The sequence below is a fragment of the Myotis nattereri genome (assembly GCF_964212035.1).
Source record: "Myotis nattereri genome assembly, chromosome: 2".
Taxonomy (NCBI): domain Eukaryota; kingdom Metazoa; phylum Chordata; class Mammalia; order Chiroptera; family Vespertilionidae; genus Myotis; species Myotis nattereri.
The window spans coordinates 212,783,129-212,795,762 of record NC_138076.1 but is presented as its reverse complement, the minus strand read 5'-3'; the positions used below and the strand labels follow the sequence as shown (position 1 = coordinate 212,795,762).

The 12,634-nt window shown below is 66.2% G+C and overlaps 1 protein-coding gene across 2 annotated transcripts; it reads right to left on the bottom strand.

Moving 5' to 3' along the window:
• Nucleotides 1-584: 584 nt before the first annotated feature.
• On the bottom strand, nucleotides 585-11,370 carry TSPO (translocator protein). Of its 2 annotated transcripts, none has more exons than XM_081084354.1 (4): nucleotides 11,273-11,370; nucleotides 2,840-3,049; nucleotides 1,480-1,618; nucleotides 585-1,006 (listed from the first exon to the last, which is right to left on the bottom strand). In XM_081084354.1, the coding sequence occupies exons 2-4, from the start codon at nucleotides 3,019-3,021 to the stop codon at nucleotides 818-820; spliced, it is 510 nt and encodes a 169-aa protein (XP_080940480.1). In that variant the 5' UTR covers nucleotides 3,022-3,049; nucleotides 11,273-11,370; the 3' UTR covers nucleotides 585-817. The 2 variants fall into 2 exon arrangements, with proteins under 2 accessions (XP_080940480.1, XP_080940481.1); XM_081084355.1 differs by lacking the exon at nucleotides 11,273-11,370 and adding an exon at nucleotides 10,392-10,687 and having other exon boundaries at nucleotides 591-1,006.
• Between the last annotated feature and the right edge of the window lie 1,264 nt (nucleotides 11,371-12,634).

Here is a 12,634-nt window from a genome sequence, read left to right as displayed (position 1 = left end):
CAGCTGCCTGGGAGGTCGTGGGCCTCCCTTGGGGAGCCAGGGGTGACACCTCCACACCTGGGCAGGCCTGGGCCAGCGAGGGGCTGCTGTCTGCTGGGCTGGGGACCGGCCTTTTCTGCCTCTGATGTCCCCCCAGTTAGGTGTTTGAGGGGCTGCCCTGGGTGGGGTGGGGCTGGCAGGAGTCTGGCACCCAGGGGCGGGTCAGCTGGCGTCCACAGCCTCATTCTGACCGAGGCTGACAGAGGGCCCTGCCTTGGCCCAGTCAGACTGTGGGCCACACCCTTCCAGAGGCTGAGCCCGGGCTCCTGGAGGCCTGGAGGGGGCAGGCCGGCCTGTCAGCTGAAGCCCAAGGCCCAGGCCTGGTCCCTACCAGCCAGGCAGCAGCACAGCCAGTGTGGGCTCTGGTCACACCTGGGCTGCTTGCCCTGGGCCACCGTGCCTCTTACAGGGTCCTGGGTGGCCCCCAGAGCGTGCAGGAGCCCTGAGCAGCCCTCGGAGATGCCCCCAGAGCGGGCAGGAGCCCTGAGCAGCCCTCGGAGACGCGGCTCAGACACCCTGCAGGGGATGCGCTTCCCACCAAGAAGGCCAGTGCGGGTTAGAGACTTTATTTGGCTGTGACACTCCGTGCCCCAGTCGGTGCCCCGAGCAGCGCAGAAAGTGCAGGATGAGACCCTGGGTGTGGGCTCAGCCGGGAGCCGCTCCGAAGCCAGTGGTGACCCTGGGCTGAGCCCCTGACAGACTCGCAGGTGTGGTGGCCACGAAGGTGAGAGGCCACCACCCCCCACGGGCAGCAGCCACAGTCCTCGGGGCCGGCACCTCATTCCGCCAGCCTCCGGCCGCCGCGCGGGCCTTGGTTGTCCCGCCAGACGCAGTAGTTGAGCGCCGTCGCGAAGGCCAGCCAGGCCAGGTACGGGTAGAGCAGCCGAGCGGCCGGAGGGCTCACCCGGTGCCAGGCCACGGTGGTGGCTGCCGCCAGCCCCCCCGTCAGCAGGAGGTCCACCAGGGCCTGTGGAGACACGGAGGACGGGGGCCTGAGGCTCAAGGTACCCACGAGGGTGCCTGTCCCAGCTGCCCACCCACTGAGCACTCACTCCATTCCACCCTGCATGACCCGGCCAAGCCCCTCCCCAGCTCTCTGCCTCAGTTTCCCCGTAATAAAATGGCAACAACTGCCTGACCCACACCGCGTGGGGGGTGCACGGTGCCAGGTGCACGGTGCCAGGTGCACTGTGGGTTGTCCTACACGTTGGCCCCTAAACCGGAGCCAGCAGCCCGTCCGGCTCCTTCGCTGGAGTAAAAGCAGCCGTGGCGGCTCCACAAGAGGGCGCCGGCCCCTGAGCTGCTGACGGGACGCTGCCGTGAGCTGCGCACCACACTGCTCCTGCCTTTGGGCCCTGGCCCCGTCTGGGTGTGATGCCCGTGTCCCCGAAGGAGGCCCGCCCCTCCACGCCCATCTCCAGGGGCCAGGGAGGCACTTACCACACCCATCTGTCGGGAGCCAAAGAAGATGGGAGGCCATGCCCAGGTCAGGGTCAGCTGCCCCGCATAGAGGCCCAGGGGCACCACAGCCTCCTCCGAGAAGCCCCCCAGCTCTCTCCAGACCAGGTAGGAGCCGTACCTGAAACAGAGGCCACCTGTCAGGGCAACGCCGGGGAAGAGGCCAGGAGCGCACTGACCTCCGGGAGGGCAGGTGATGGCTCAGGCCTGCCCTGCCACTGACTGCTGTGTGGCCTCAGGGAAGTTGCCTGACCTCTCTGGGTCTTCATTTCTCACAGGTTAACACACCGGCAGTGCTTAGGGCAGTGCCTGGCACGTGGGGCACTCAGTAAGTATTTACCATTATTATCGTTATCGTGAGGCTCCCAGCCCCGCCAGGGCACTGCACAGAATACAGGGACATCTGGGCTGGGCCTTACAGGATGAGCAGGAGTTTGCCCTTGTCAGTGCCTACAGGAGCCTCACGGGGCGGGGTTCCAGGAAAGAGACGGGGCCATGTTTGTGCCGTGTCAGGATCTGGATGGTGGAGGAAGGCCAAGGAGGACTCGGAGGCCTAGAGGCTAGAGCAAGCTGACGCAGAAGCCAGGCACCTGGGCCAGGACTGGAGAGAAGGGAGCGGGACGCAGGGAGCGCTGGGAGCCTGCCTGGGCTGGGGGGTGGGGGCCAGTGACAGCCAGGTTTCAGGGACTCTTACTCCCACCACAACTCTGGGGCACCCAGCCCAGCCTCTGCTACCTGCCCCAAGGGTAGCTAGGGTCTACAGCCCCACCCTGCCGGGGCTGGCACAGAACCCGCATGCAGGAAACATTCCAGAAGATGGGCAGGAAGCTGACGGCACCTTCTGCATGCAGTTCCCGCTGTGGCCACCAGGGGGCGCCCCACATAGCACTTCCTTTCACCACAGCAATTCCCAGGGTCTAGGCCAGGGGCTCCCGCAGGTCCCCCTCCCCCCACCCACCCCCCTCCCCCTCCCGCGCGCTCTAGCACCGAACGGATGCTCAACAAACGGCAGCTACTGTTACTGCTGTTGTTATTGCTGCCACTGATCTCGGAAGCCTCCACGCTGCCCACGTCTGAACTTTGCCCACTGGGCCAGTCTCACCCTGGCGTTGTGAAAACAGCCAGGATGCCAGTGTGGGGTTGAGCCATCGGCCCGCCCCTCCCCAGAGGCCCCGCAGGGAAGGTTCGGTGGTGCAATCCACGGGTCGCCGCTTTCTCCACCCTCCCTTGGCAGAGGAGGCCAGAAACGGCGCCGACAGTTACAGCCCCGCCCGAGGCCTGGGCCCCTGGCACGGGAAGAGGCCCTGCCCGCCCGCCCGCCCCTGGGGACTGGCCCCCTCACCCCATGGCCGAGTAGAGCGTGCCCCAGATGGGGCCCAGCGTCCAGCGGGGCGGGTGCCACGAGGGCTTCTGCAGGCTGGCATACCAGCGGAGGCCCTCTCCGCGGACGTGGTAGGAGCTCAGGAAGCCCCCCAGGCTGGGCGCCAGCGTGAAGCCCACGGCGGGCACCCAGGGCGGGGCCATCGCTGCTCCGGCTGCTGTTCTGGAAGCTCTGAAAGAGAAACCAGGGCCGGTGAGAGGCTGGGCCTCCCTGAGCATTTCCCAAGAACCTACTGTGCGCAGACCCGGGGTCACCAAAAGTCCTGGGGTGCATCTGGTACCAGCCCCTCATCACTCAGTCACTCGATTGAAGAAAAGATGGGAGGGGAGGCGAAGATGAGCGAAGTGGGTGTGGGGGGGGCGGGAGGGGGAGGTTCGCACCTGCAGCCCTGCCCTCCCAGCCCCCGCACCAGGGAACACATTTCTACCCAAACTCCTCCCGCACCCAGAAGCTGCCCCGACTGTGGGAGCCTCCCAGGTGCCCGTCCCACTGCCGCCCCCTCAGCTCCTGCCCCAGCTGCCAGCGGCCTGTGCTCTCACCTCAGCCTTGGCCTTGGGTCCCCAGACAGGTGAGCCCTTCGCTCTGCCACCTCTGTCAGGCTGGTTTGGGCCCCGCCACCAAGCAGGCTTCCCAGCCTTTCCTCCCCAGGCGGGGTGCCAGCCGGGGCGCTGGGAGGCCCGCGCCAGCCCACGCCCTGTGCTTTAGGTTCTAGCACTTCTCCTCCACTCCTTGGGCAGCTGGTAGCCGACAGGGCTGGCTCATTCCTGGCTTCCCACGGACTCCCTGTGACCTCGGGCAAATCCCTTAAACTGTCTGGGCTGCCCCAGTGTTTCCCTCTGTAAAATGGGACGTCAACCTGGCCTACCTGGGCCCAGCCCGGTGTGGGGCTGTACACACCCTACAGTCACCCTCCCTTCCGGTGCCAGAGAGGGGAGCAGCCTGCCTGGGGTCACCCAGCACTCCGGGGCCACGCCTGGCCGCGGTCAAAACCCGCTCCTGCCAGTGGTGAGTGGGAAGGGGGGGAGTTAGCAAGAGTCAGGGCTGGGCAGGAGGGCAGGGCTCAGGGTGAGGACGCTCTGCCTGGGGCCGGGAAGCTGCCACCCCAGAGCCGGGGACCCAGGCATCGCTTCTCCGTTATGCTGGTGGCCACGCCCCTTGCCCAGCAGCACCAGGGTCTGCGCCAAGGACCCACTGGGTGCCCCGCAGCGTGCCATGCTCCTGGCAGGCTGAGCTGCTCCCTGGGGCTGAGTCCAGAGAGACACTACGGGGCCGGGACCCAGGCTGGGCCTCTGGGGCCAGCTCTGCCGGGACCTGCTGCGGGCACCCTCAGCCCCTCAGCACCCCTGGCTCCGCGTCCGCTTCCCCATCACCAAAGGAGGTGCTGAGCCCCCTGACACACCGCGACCCCAGGTGGAGAATCTGGGGGCGTCTGTTTGCATGAGATAAGAAGCCACACGCTGGATTCAGTTCAGTAAACTTACATCCCAGCCTGATGGGATGGGGGGCGGGGCACAGCCTCAGAAAGGGCACCCTGACCCGGGGTCTGGGGAAGAAGGTGCTGGAAGGCAGCAAGCACTCTCTCCACGGGACACAGGAGGGGGACTGGGGGGCGGGCGCAGAGAAGGACGCATACCTCTGTGTGTGGTGGGAGGGGAGCAGGTGCAGGGGGAGGCCCTGCGCAACCCGGAGGCCCAAATAAATATAAAATTGGATCATACAGACCATCCCAATTTTAACAGGAAATAGGTCATAGAAGCAGGCATCGTAAAACGTGGAACAGACGCACAACGATGCTGTCGTCACCCTAACACCACGGTTTTCCTGGGAACGGCGGTGTGGCCGGCCGGCAGAGCCTGGGCCTGGGGGCCTGGCCCGGTCCGCAGCCTGGCCCGGTCCGTCCCTGCGGAGGCGCCAGGCCCAGGAGGCCCGCACGGGCGGTTCCTGACATCGCCGTCGCTTTCCAAAATGTCTGTGATGAGCATTCTCTTTTTTTCAAATTATCAGAGAAAGTTTACTTAGACAGTCACGGAGGGGTAGGGGTGAGCCCGCTGGGCTGCGCCGGCTCAGGAACCGCGGTAGAAGCCAAGGGGGCCCTCGGAGCTCAGGGGAGGCGAGGCGGGCATGAGAGAGGGATTGAGAGAGAACAAGAGCGCGCTCAAGAATATTCATTTTCCTGAAGGCACAGAGAGTGTTCGGTTCACAGCAGGGCCCAGCTCTGCCCTGAGTGACCGGACTCCGCCCTCACTCCCTCGGTTTGCTCGCCTGTCGAGTGGGGACGGGTTCCCCGGGCTGGGCCTGCGGCACGGCCAGCGGGGCACGACCCTGGGTCCCGAGGAGCCTCAGGCCGCCCCCACTCCACGGGAGCGTTTTTGCATTTTTCAAGATGGCTCCTCACTGGGCCTGCACACCTGGCCTTGGGGGACTGGCTTCCCTCATCAGCACGTGGTCAGGCTCCCACAATGCAGCCTGTGTCCACACTTCTGGGGGGGGGGGTATTCACCCTGACACGGCACCCAGCACGTGCCTAAGCAATCCCACACAGACCCGCACGGTGCCCACCGGCCTGGGCCCAGAGCCCACCTCCCAAGCCCCCCACCAGGGGTGGCTTCCCTGCGGCCGAAGCCATAGAGCAGGGTGAGAGCCCGTAGAGCAGGGTGGGAGCCCGTAGAGCAGGGAGAGAGCCAGTAGAGCAGGGAGAGAGCCCCTAGAGCAGGGAGAGAGCCCCTAGAGAGGGTGAGAGCCCGTAGAGCAGGGAGAGAGCCCCTAGAGCAGGGAGAGAGCCCGTAGAGCAGGGTGAGAGCCCCTAGAGCAGGGAGAGAGCCCCTAGAGCAGGGAGAGAGCCCCAAGAGCAGGGTGAGAGCCCGTAGAGCAGGGAGAGAGCCCCTAGAGCAGGGAGAGAGCCCGTAGAGCAGGGTGAGAGCCCCTAGAGCAGGGAGAGAGCCCCTAGAGCAGGGTGAGAGCCCATAGAGCAGGGTGAGAGCCCGTAGAGCAGGGTGAGAGCCCCTAGAGCAGGGAGAGAGCCCGTAGAGCAGGGTGAGAGCCCGTAGAGCAGGGAGAGAGCCCGTAGAGCAGGGTGAGAGCCCGTAGAGCAAAGAGAGCCCGTAGAGCAGGGTGAGAGCCCCTAGAGCAGGGAGAGAGCCCCTAGAGCAGGGTGAGAGCCCCTAGAGCAGGGTGAGAGCCCGTAGAGCAGGGAGAGAGCCCCTAGAGCAGGGAGAGAGCCCCTAGAGCAGGGAGAGAGCCTGTAGAGCAGGGTGAGAGCCCGTAGAGCAGGGAGAGAGCCCGTAGAGCAGGGAGAGAGCCCCTAGAGCAGGGAGTGAGCCCGTAGAGCAGGGTGAGAGCCCCTAGAGCAGGGAGAGAGCCCCTAGAGCAGGGTGAGAGCCCATAGAGCAGGGAGAGAGCCCCTAGAGCAGGGAGTGAGCCCCTAGAGCAGGGAGTGAGCCCCTAGAGCAGGGTGAGAGCCCATAGAGCAGGGTGAGAGCCCGTAGAGCAGGGTGGGAGCCCGTAGAGCAGGGAGAGAGCCCGTAGAGCAGGGTGAGAGCCCGTAGAGCAGGGTGAGAGCCCCTAGAGCAGGGTGAGAGCCCCCAGAGCAGGGTGAGAGCCCGTAGAGCAGGGAGAGAGCCCGTAGAGCAGGGTGAGAGCCCGTAGAGCAGGGAGAGAGCCCCTAGAGCAGGGAGTGAGCCCATAGAGCAGGGAGAGAGCCCCTAGAGCAGGGAGAGAGCCCCTAGAGCAGGGTGAGAGCCCGTAGAGCAGGGACAGAGCCCCTAGAGCAGGGAGAGAGCCCCTAGAGCAGGGAGTGAGCCCCTAGAGCAGGGAGTGAGCCCCTAGAGCAGGGAGAGAGCCCCTAGAGCAGGGAGTGAGCCCCTAGAGCAGGGAGTGAGCCCGTAGAGCAGGGAGAGAGCCCCTAGAGCAGGGAGAGAGCCCCTAGAGCAGGGAGAGAGCCCGTAGAGCAGGGAGAGAGCCCCTAGAGCAGGGAGAGAGCCCCTAGAGCTGGGTGAGAGCCCGTAGAGCAGGGTGAGAGCCCCTAGAGCAGGGAGAGAGCCCGTAGAGCAGGGAGAGAGCCCCCAGAGCAGGGTGAGAGCCCGTAGAGCAGGGAGAGAGCCCCTAGAGCAGGGTGAGAGCCCCTAGATCAGGGAGAGAGCCCCTAGAGCAGGGAGAGAGCCCCAAGAGCAGGGTGAGAGCCCGTAGAGCAGGGTGAGAGCCCGTAGAGCAGGGAGAGAGCCTCTAGAGCAGGGTGAGAGCCCGTAGAGAAGGGAGAGAGCCCCTAGAGCAGGGAGAGAGCCCCTAGAGCAGGTGAGAGCCCCAAGAGCAGGGAGAGAGCCCATAGAGCAGGGAGAGAGCCCCTAGAGCAGGGAGAGAGCCCCTAGAGCATGGTGAGAGCCCGTAGAGCAGGGAGAGAGCCCCTAGAGCAGGGAGAGAGCCCCTAGAGCAGGGAGTGAGCCCCTAGAGCAGGGAGAGAGCCCCTAGAGCAGGGTGAGAGCCCATAGAGCAGGGTGAGAGCCCGTAGAGCAGGGTGAGAGCCCCTAGAGCAGGGAGAGAGCCTGTGCTCCTGCGCCACCCCCACCTCCACCCCCGCCCCTGGGCCACCCCTTTGAGGGCCGGGCTGTGTTTGTGCTCCTTGGGCCGAGGGGGTCAGAGGCTCAGAGGGTAGCAAACAGGGAGCCCAGATGTCCCGCATGGAGAGGCCAGGCAGGGCGTTGGAGGCTGCCTGGCTCCTGAGTCACCCCCTGGGGGCCCACAGGCTGAGTCATGCTGGCCAGGCGGGCCTGAGAGACCTGAGAGATCCGCTCTGGGAGGGGCGCCAGGGGGCGCCAGGAAGCGCCCGTGGCCAGGAAGGGGGGAAGGGGGGAAGGCTCGGACTCGGGCAGAGGGGCAAAGCCACCCCCATTTCTACCTCTCGCAGAAAGTGACTAAGAACCCAAAACCTTGGCTTTGCCTCCAATTGGCTTGGTGACCCCAGGCCACAGCTCCTGTCTGGGCCTCAGGTTCCCCTCTGGCAAGTGGTATAAGCTGCCCTGGCTGCTGCATGGGGCCATGGAGAGGCTCAAGCTCAAGTGAGGACCAGACCAGTGAGGGGCTGTGGGTGTGGGTGTTGGGGCCACTCGCCCATTTCCTCCCTGGAGCCGACCCCAGGCTGAGAAAACAACTGGCCGGCCACCGGCCACTCAGGTGGAAATGCTGCACTGAGGCCCCGCCCTCCTCCCAACCAGGCCACGAATGGGGCAAAGCAGGGCTCAGGGCCTGGGTCCAAGAAGGGTCTGGGCCTCTGGGAATGACCAGCAGGTGAGGTGCTGGTGGAGGGGTGGGGCTACTGGAGGGGTGGGGCTACTGGAGGGGTGGGGCTGGTGGAGGGGTGGGGCTACTGGAGGGGTGGAGCTACTGGAGGGTAAGGCTGGTGGGGGGTGGGGCTGGTGGAGGGGGTGGGCTGTGGAGGGGGTAGGGTTACTGGAGGGGGTGTGGCTACTGGAGGGGGTGGGGCTGGTGGAGGGATGGGGCTGGTGGGGGTGGGGCTATTGGAGGGGTGGGGCTACTGGAGGGGTGGGGCTACTGGAGGGGTGGGGCTGGGGGGCTGGGGGGGTGGGGTGGGGGAAGGGGTGGGGCTGGTGGGGGGGGGCTACTGGAGGGGGTGGGGCTGGTGGAGGGGTGGGGCTGGTGGAGGGGCACTGTGGGTCAGGCTGGAGTCATCCCCTGGCTTATTCTTCTCGAACCCTGAGCCACACGGCCCTCTTGGCCTCCATGTGGACTCATGACTACTCCCACGGTCCAGAAGAGGGAACTGAGGCACAGGGCATCTCAGGACTGTCCGGGTCTGTGTAACTCTGAGGCCAACAACTCCACCCCCACCCCCTGAGCTGGGACTGCTGGCCTGAGCTCTGGGCCACACGTCCACTCACAACGCCGTGTCGCCTCCCTCTCAGCCTCCTTCCCATCCTGACCTGGCACATCGGCCTGTGTCACCCGCCTCCCTCCTCGACTCCTCCGCCCACTGACCAGGCCAAGGGCCTCCCTCCCGCCGCCCTAAGGCCCCTGTCCCGGCCTCTCGTAGGGGCAGCAGTTACAGGATCTGAACCCGCCCTGTCCCCAGACGGGGACCCAGGCCCTCCTAGCCTGGGACCTCACTCCCGGCCCTGGGGCCTCACCTCCCGGCCTCTGAGTCCCCATCTGCTAAGTGGGCTGAGCCAGTGGGTCCCTGGGGCTCCTCCGTCCCCGTGGACCCTCTAGAGGTGACGCTCCCTACAGACGGTGGCAAAGCTGCCCCAAGCAGCACAAAGGGTTTTGCCCTTTCTCTGACCCCTCCCTCCCAGCTTACCCAGCCTCCGGCCTCTCTCCCTGGAAGCCACCATGGTCCCAGGGACTTGGTGTGTGTGTGTGTGTGTGTGTGTGTGAAGGACTCACAGCTAATCCTCATTATAACCTCTGTAAAGCTTTTCCAACATGAAAGTGTCCGACGTACCAGACAACAGGTCTGGGAGGACCCACAGCCACTGGAAAGCGGGAGGACTGGGCCGGGGTAGGACTGGGGTAAGGCTGGGGTAGGACTGGGGTAGGACTGGGGTCAGGCTGGGGTAGGACTGGGGTCGGGCTGGGGTAGGACTGGGGTAGGACTGGGGTTGTGCTGGGGTCGGGCTGGGTTGTGCTGGGTCAGGCTGGGTGACAAGAAGAAACTTGCTTTATGGAGCATGACTACTGTTTAAACACAGCGCGTCCAGGCATTGCTGGCACAATCAAGAAGATGTTAAAGAAAATACAAACTTTAAAAACCAAGATTCAAAACTAAAATGGTGGAAAGGCGGAAGTGTCCACAGCAACAAGCAGGCTCCCTCCCTGTGAGCCTCCCCCGCCCTGGGCCACCCCCCCCCTGGTTGGAAGCCCAGCTCCCGGCCATCGCTTCCCCTGGGCCAGTTCCCCGCTCATCCTCAGTCCCCCTCGGGGCCCAGGGCTCCCCGCAGGCTCCCTCTGGGGGTGGGGCAGCCATCTGAGGCGGGGGAGAGGCCGCCGCCTCCCTGCCTCCCCGCCCCCGCCCCCGGCTCCCGCTCCTGCACACCATGGACAAGCTCCACTCCCTCGGAGACGCCCAGGGAGGAGCTGACGCCTGTCTCCTGCCCTGCGGGCCCCACTCGGCCCCACAGAGACACGGGGCCCTCAGCCCACATCCTGGCGGCTGCCTCTGGCTCGCAGCCGCCTCTGCCACCCCCTCCCTGCCCGTGGCCCTCGGACCCGCCTCCTGCAGCCCACCCTTGGCACGTGGCTGGCGCCAGGCAGCTGCCCCCGGCACCCTCAGGCACCCTCATGCCTCGGCAGGCCCAGGCCGGCGGGAGCGGCTGGCCGCCCAGAGCAGCCCAGGGCACCTGCCAGGCCACCCCAGCAACCAGCAGTGTTCCCCGCGGGCCTCAGCTTCCCTCTCGGGCAGGTGTGCCTAGGGGGCAGGCGGGTCACAGGCCCATGTCCAGGCGGCTGCGCACCTGAGCACTGGCGTGGGGCTCGGGACCGGGTTCTAAGCCGCTTGGGGTCTTACCTGGCTTTGGGCAAAACCTCCCGGTCTGGCCTGGGTTTCCTGCCCTAGAAACGGGGTTCAAGTGGATGGGGGCACCGTCCCCTGCCCGGCTGGCTCATCGCAGGAGTGGGCGGAAGAGGGGGTATCCGCCCCTCCCGCCCCCGCCCCCGCCCCCCCCCCCCGCGGCTCTGCCTCCCATGGGACATGCGGCTCTGCCTCCCACGGGACATGCGAAAGGGGACGGGGCGGGGCGAGACACACACACACACACACACACTCACACACACACACTCACACACGCGCGCGCACACACACACACTCACACACACACACACTCACACTCACACACTCACACACTCACAGGCACACTCACACACTCACACACACTCACACACACACACTCACACTCACACACGCGCGCACACACTCACACACTCACACACACTCACACTCACACACGCGCGCGCACACTCACACACACTCACACACACTCACAGGCACACACACACACTCACACTCACACACTCACACACACACTCACAGGCACACACACACTCACTCACACACACTCACACTCACACTCACACACGCGCGCGCACACTCACACACTCACACTCACACACACACTCACACACACACTCACAGGCACACACACACACACACTCACTCACACACACTCACACTCACACACTCACACTCACACACACACAGGCACATCTGTCTCCCCATCTCCCAGCCGCCGCCGCCCCAGCCCCTAGTGCAGCCCCGCGGCCGCCCCTCCGGGTTCCGCCCCGGCCTCAGTTTCCCCCTCGGGCCAAACGCCGGCGGGTGGGCGCCGGCGGGGATCGCGCCCTCGCGGGGCCCCCTGGCTCGGGTTCCCGGGGCGCCCCGTCCCCACTCACCGGCGACGAGGAGGACTTGCTCCGGGAAGGGTGCTGCGCAGCGGGAAGTGGCCGCCGAGGTCCGGGCCCGCCCCGCCCGGGGCAGTGAGGCTCCGCCCGGCCCCGCCCGGCTTGGCGGGGAGCCCGGCCGCGCCCTCTGGCTCGCCCGCGGGACGGGACCGGGCGGGGCGGGGCGGGACGGGGCGGGGCGGGGCGGGACGGGGCGGGGCGGGGCGGGGCGGGGCGGGACGGGGCGGGACCGGGCGGGGAGCTCCCTCCCCCCAGTGGCGGTGCCGGCGAGAGGCGCTCTGCCTCACCCGCCACCAGCAGGTCTCTGGGCTCCCCCTCCCCACAGGCCCATCGCTTCTCTTGAGCCTCACCTTTCCCGTCTGTAAAATGGGTCAGCAGAGATGGGCTCAGAGAGGGGAACTGCGTCGCTTGATGGCAAAACCTGAACTCCCACCTACACAGCAGCCTGGCCCACCGTCTGCGGAGGAGCCCTCTCCTCTAGCTGTTGCCCAGGGCAGGAGGCAGCCTCACCCTCCCCTGGCACAGCCCCCTGGCTGGTTCCTCGGCCTCCATGTCCTTGTCTGTACGGTGGGCACAGGCGGGGGACTAATGATGCGCCTAGTGATGCAGGCCTTGCAGGCCCGTGGTGCTCGGCGAATGGAGGCTGCAGGCATCACAGCCCAGAGGGGCCTCCAGTTTGCCAGGGTCACCCAGCCTGGGCCGTGGGCACCCCTTCCCATCTCACACGCTTTCTCGCCGCAGCCAGGCCTGTCCGCGTGGGCTGACCTGGTTGGCAGAGCCCTGAGCCTGCGGGATCACAGCGCCCACACTGTCCTGGGGGAAGGTGGGCCACACCGCCTCTCCCCGAGCTCAGGGCTCAGCGGGGGCCTCCTGGGCCCAGGTCCGACTTTCCGGGGCCCTGGCTTTTTTGTCCCCGTGGCCCTTCCACCTTTGACTGCACTGCCATGATGACCAGTAAAATCCAGGCTAGACTCCACCCACCTTTTCCTTCAGGTTTTAAAAGGAATGAAGGTATTTGCCCCAGGCACTGTGCCTCTGCTCCCTGTGAAGCTCCCAGTGAAGGCGGCCTGGCCAGCCTCCTGGAGCTGCCAGCCTCGCCCCCTCCTGTGCAGAGGTGCCCGTGGCTTGGCCCAGTGACACACTTTCCTCTCCTGGAAGACCCGTGGGAGAAAGCGTGTGGCTTCCCTCCAGCCTTGCCCCTGCTGCGTGCAGGCTGCAGGCCCACGGGGCACCCCGGGAGGCAGAGACTGCTGTCCCTACTACTTGCTGCACACAGGCCAGAGGGAGGGCTGGGCACAAACCCCCGAGGCCCTGCCCTCATGGAGTTAACAGCCTTTCTCAGGTGGGAGCCTG